The sequence below is a fragment of the Salvelinus fontinalis genome, unplaced genomic scaffold (assembly GCF_029448725.1).
Source record: "Salvelinus fontinalis isolate EN_2023a unplaced genomic scaffold, ASM2944872v1 scaffold_1205, whole genome shotgun sequence".
Classification (NCBI taxonomy): Eukaryota; Metazoa; Chordata; class Actinopteri; order Salmoniformes; family Salmonidae; genus Salvelinus; species Salvelinus fontinalis.
The window spans coordinates 45,001-51,083 of NW_026601414.1; the positions used below are offsets into that span (position 1 = coordinate 45,001).

At 42.1% G+C, this 6,083-nt stretch overlaps 1 protein-coding gene across 1 annotated transcript in view; it reads right to left on the reverse strand.

The window, feature by feature from the left end:
* The window catches only part of LOC129848819 (fibrillin-1-like), a gene marked incomplete at its 5' end in the record, with an annotated part of 50,779 nt that extends 44,983 nt beyond the window's left edge, over nucleotides 1–5,796 (reverse strand). The window contains 2 exon segments of the mRNA XM_055915912.1: nucleotides 1,295–1,420; nucleotides 5,677–5,796. Of these exon segments, the coding sequence (XP_055771887.1) occupies nucleotides 1,295–1,420; nucleotides 5,677–5,796 (246 nt within the window).
* Nucleotides 5,797–6,083: the final 287 nt, after the last annotated feature.

A 6,083-nucleotide genomic window follows, 5' to 3' on the forward strand; every position in this document is an offset into this window, starting at 1 on the left:
ATGTGCCCTGATCCCCCTGCCCTGCTCACAGCAGTGTGTGTGAGAGAGAGACAGAAAGACAGATAGAATGATGGACTGTGAAAAGGATTGTGGTTCCAGTGGGATTGAGATGTAGATAATTGAGTGTGTTGTTGGAGAGACGTCTGAGAGGGATCTGTTACTCTATTGTACTCCTCTAATCCCCCCATAGGCCTCACGCATCATATGCGCAAAAAAATGCTAATATTGTTACCATGACTTGAATGGGATTTGTGCCACAAATGCTAAAACATTAGCGTTTGGGAATAGGGAAACTAAACCAAAGCATGGATTGTCCATAGACATACTATAGACATTTGTCCATAGTCCAAGTCATACTTTGTCCATAGACTGCTTACAGTGTAAATAAACCAATGTGTAATGTTTTAATTTGAGTGAACTATTTCTTAGTCCTTAGAGACTGAGTGTGTTTCTTTATGTTTGACCTGTCACTTTGTTATTTCAGGACAATGGTTTGGAGTTCAGAAGTAAACTCAGCCACAACCAACACACACAACTCACCCACGCATCTGCGTCCCGAGGAGGACAGCTGAAAGCCGGCGGGACACACACAACTCACCCACGCATCTGCGTCCCGAGGAGGACAGCTGAAAGCCGGCGGGACACACACAACTCACCCACGCATCTGCGTCCCGAGGAGGACAGCTGGATGCCGGTGGGACACACACAACTCACCCACGCATCTGCGTCCCGAGGAGGACAGCTGGATGCCGGTGGGACACACACAACTCACCCACGCATCTGCGTCCCGAGGAGGACAGCTGAAAGCCGGCGGGACACACACAACTCACCCACGCATCTGCGTCCCGAGGAGGACAGCTGGATGCCGGTGGGACACACACAACTCACCCACGCATCTGCGTCCCGAGGAGGACAGCTGGAAGCCGGCGGGACACACACAACTCACCCACGCATCTGCGTCCCGAGGAGGACAGCTGAAAGCCGGCGGGACACACACAACTCACCCACGCATCTGCGTCCCGAGGAGGACAGCTGGATGCCGGTGGGACACACACAACTCACCCACGCATCTGCGTCCCGAGGAGGACAGCTGAAAGCCGGCGGGACACACACAACTCACCCACGCATCTGCGTCCCGAGGAGGACAGCTGAAAGCCGGTGGGACACACACAACTCACCCACGCATCTGCGTCCCGAGGAGGACAGCTGGATGCCGGTGGGACACACACAACTCACCCACGCATCTGCGTCCCGAGGAGGACAGCTGAAAGCCGGCGGGACACACACAACTCACCCACGCATCTGCGTCCCGAGGAGGACAGCTGGAAGCCGGCGGGACACACACAGGTGAAGCTGCCCTCAGTGTTGGAGCAGGTCCCAAACAGACAGATGTCTGGGGTCTGAGAACACTCATCAATATCTACAACACAGAGATATAGCTCATCAATATCTACAACACAGAGATAGAACTCATCAATATCTACAACACAGAGATATAGCTCATCAATATCTACAACACAGAGATAGAACTCATCAATATCTACAACACAGAGATAGAACTCATCAATATCTACAACACAGAGATATAGCTCATCAATATCTACAACACAGAGATAGAACTCATCAATATCTACAACACAGAGATAGAACTCATCAATATCTACAACACAGAGATATAGCTCATCAATATCTACAACACAGAGATAGAACTCATCAATATCTACAACACAGAGATATAGCTCATCAATATCTACAACACAGAGATAGAACTCATCAATATCTACAACACAGAGATAGAACTCATCAATATCTACAACACAGAGAGAGAACACTCATCAATATCTAGAACGCAGAGATAGAACACTCATCAACATCTAGAACACAGAGAGAGAACACTCATCAACATCTAGAACATAGAGATAGTACACTCATCAACATCTAGAACATAGAGATAGAACACTCATCAACATCTAGAACACAGAGATAGAACACTCATCAACATCTAGAATACAGAGAGAGAACACTCATCAACATCTAGAACATAGAGATAGAACACTCATCAATATCTAGAACACAGAGAGAGAACACTCATCAACATCTAGAACACAGAGAGAGAACACTCATCAACATATAGAACATAGAGATAGAACACTCATCAACATCTAGAACACAGAGATAGAACACTCATCAATATCTAGAACACAGAGAGAGAACACTCATCAACATCTAGAACATAGAGATAGAACACTCATCAACATCTAGAACACAGAGATAGAACACTCATCAACATCTAGAATACAGAGAGAGAACACTCATCAACATCTAGAACATAGAGATAGAACACTCATCAATATCTAGAACACAGAGAGAGAACACTCATCAACATCTAGAACACAGAGAGAGAACACTCATCAACATCTAGAACATAGAGATAGAACACTCATCAACATCTAGAATACAGAGAGAGAACACTCATCAACATCTAGAACATAGAGATAGAACACTCATCAATATCTAGAACACAGAGAGAGAACACTCATCAACATCTAGAACACAGAGAGAGAACACTCATCAACATCTAGAACATAGAGATAGAACACTCATCAACATCTAGAACACAGAGATAGAACACTCATCAATATCTAGAACACAGAGAGAGAACACTCCTCAACATCTAGAACATAGAGATAGAGAGATAGAACACTCATCGATATCTAGAACACAGGGATAGAACACTCATCAATATCTAGAACACAGAGAGAGATCACTCCTCAACATCTAGAACATAGAGATAGAGAGATAGAACACTCATCAACATCTAGAACACAGAGGTAGAGAGATAGAACACTCATCAATATCTAGAACATAGAGATAGAGAGATAGAACAATCATCAATATCTAGAACACAGAGAGAACACGCATCAATATCTAGAACACAGAGAGAACACTCATCAACTGTCACGCCCTGACCATAGGAAGCCTTTATTTTCTATGGTAGAGTAGGTCAGGGCGTGACTAGGGATTTAGTCTAGTTTATATTTTCTATGTGGGGTTCTAGTTTGTTTTTTCTATGTTGGTGTGTTGATATGATTCCCAATTAGAGGCAGCTGGCTATCGTTGTCTCTAATTGGGGATCATACTTAAGTCAAATTTTTTCACCTGTGTTATGGGATATTGTTTTGAGTAAGTGTATGTAGCACCTCTGTTGTCACGGTTTGTTGTTTCGTTTGTTTGTTTTGCAAAAGTTTCACTATTAAATATTATGTGGAACTCAAAATACACTGCGCCTTGTTCCGTCTATACAAACGAACGTGACATCAACATCTAAAACACAGAGAAATAACTCATCAATATCTAGAACACAGAGATAGAACACTCATCAATATCTAGAACACAGAGATAGAACACTCATCAATATCTAGAACACAGAGATAGAACACTCATCAATATCTAGAACACAGAGAGAGAACACTCATCAATATCTAGAACACAGAGATAGAACACTCATCAACATCTAGAATACAGAGGTAGAACACTCATCAATATCTAGAACACAGAGAGAGAACACTCATCAATATCTAGAACAAAGAGAGAGAACACTCATCAACATCTAGAACACAAAGAGAGAACACTCATCAACATTTAGAACACAGAGAGCGAACACTCATCAACATCTAGAACACAGAGAGAGAACACTCATCAACATCTAGAACACAGAGAGAGAACACTCATCAACATCTAGAACACAGAGAGAGAACACTCATCAACATCTAGAACACAGAGAGAGAACACTCATCAACATCTAGAACATAGATATAGAGAGAGAACACTCATCAACATCTAGAACACAGAGATAGAACACTCATCAACATCTAGAACACAAATAGAGTACACTCATCAACATCTAGAACACAGAGATAGAACACTCATCAACATCTAGAACACAAAGAGAGAACACTCATCAACATCTAGAATACAGAGGTAGAACACTCATCAATATCTAGAACATAGAGATAGAGAGATAGAACACTCATCAACATCTAGAATACAGAGGTAGAACACTCATCAATATCTAGAACATAGAGATAGAGCGATAGAACACTCATCAACATCTAGAACACAGAGATAGAACACTCATCAATATCTAGAACATGGAGATAGAACACTCATCAATATCTAGAACACAGAGAGAGAACACTCATCAACACCTAGAACACAGAGATAGAACACTCATCACATTCTAGAACACAGTGAAAGAACACTCATCAACATCTAGAACACAGAGATAGAACACTCATCAACATCTAGAACACAGAGATGGAACACCCATCAATATCTAGAACATAGAGATAGAGAGATAGAACACTCATCAACATCTAGAACACAGAGAGAGAACACTCATCAATATCTAGAACACAGAGATAGAACACTCATCAACATCTAGAACATAGAGATAGAGAGAGATAGAACACTCATCAACATCTAGAACACAGAGATAGAACACTCATCAACATCTAGAACACAGAGATAGAACACTCATCAACATCTAGAACATAGAGATAGAGAGATAGAACACTCATCAACATCTAGAACACAGAGAGAGAACACTCATCAACATCTAGAACACAGAGATAGAACACTCATCAACATCTAGAACACAGAGATAGAACAGTCATCAATTTCTAGAACATAGAGATAGAACACACAGATCAATAACTGTAATAATCACACAGAATAGTGAGTTGTGCTCTAGTCTAATGTATGTTTCTACTGTGAGACCATTAGTCTAAAATGGCCTCTACAGCCCACTACTCTTACCAACTGGTCCTGTTACTAACTAAACACAACACCAGTGACTTGTAGGAACTACAGAGCATGGAGTGGAATAGAAAGAGCTCTGTACATGACTGTATCTCTTCATCACTCTTACTCTATAAACATACAGAGTGTGTGTGTGTGTGGGTGCGCGTGTGTGTGTGTGTGTGTGTGTGTGTGTGTGTGTGTGTGTGTGTGTGGTGTGTGTGTGTGTGTGTGTGTGTGGTGTGTGTGTGTGTGTGTGTGTGTGTCGAGTGTGTGTGTGTGTGTGTGTGTGTGTGTGTGTGTGTGTGTGTGTGTGTGTGTGTGTGTGTGTGTGTGTGTGTGTGTGTGTGTGTGTGTGTGTGTGTGTGTGTGTGTGTGTGTGTGCGCGCGTGCGTGCGTGCGTGCGTGCGTGTGTGCGTGTGTGTTAGGGTTGCAAAGGGATGGTATATTACTGGAAACGTTCTAAGTTTACCACTAAACTACCAAAATGTTGGTATCTTTCAGGGATTTTATGTCATCTATCACAAGACTTCTAGTGGCCCTTTTGGGTACTGTGTGGCCTTATCAAATGTAAAACATATGAAATAATTAAATAAGATGTTTAGAAAAAATAGAATGACAAGGCGGTAAAATAATATACTAAATATAAAGATGCTTTTTGTCATTAATGAGGCTTTTTCCTCTGTAACCACATGGTCTGTCTACTAGAAACTCAAGGACAATATGGGCGCAGATGAAAATACAAATAATGATACGATACATGAATACATTTTTCTAAAGTTATTCAAGTATAAATGACCAAAGTTACGATAGATTGCCATAGATTTTTGGTTAATTACCAAAATGACTGAAGATTTCCAAGTGTATGTATGTTACCTTCACAGGTCTCGTCCTGTATATAGTAGCCAAGTGGGCAGATACACCTGTAGGAGCCGTCCAGATTCTGACAGGTGCCTGGACCACAAGTCCCAGGGTTCACTGCACACTCATTGATGTCTGGGAGACAGAACACACACCACATTACACACACTCAGTTAAACTCTTTAGAAATGAAACCAAGTTAATACAACATGGAAAAACAGATAAGAGGAGAGAGAAAGGGATGACAAAGGTGTGAGAGGAGTGTGAGAGGAGAGAGTAATGACAGAATGAAGGGCAGGATCAGAAGGGAGGAAACAGTTGGAGAGGAAGGAGATAAGGAGAGAGTAATGACAGGAGGAAGGGAGGAGAGAGATAGAGAGGAAGGAGATAAGGAGAGAGTAATGACAGGAGGAAGGGAGGGA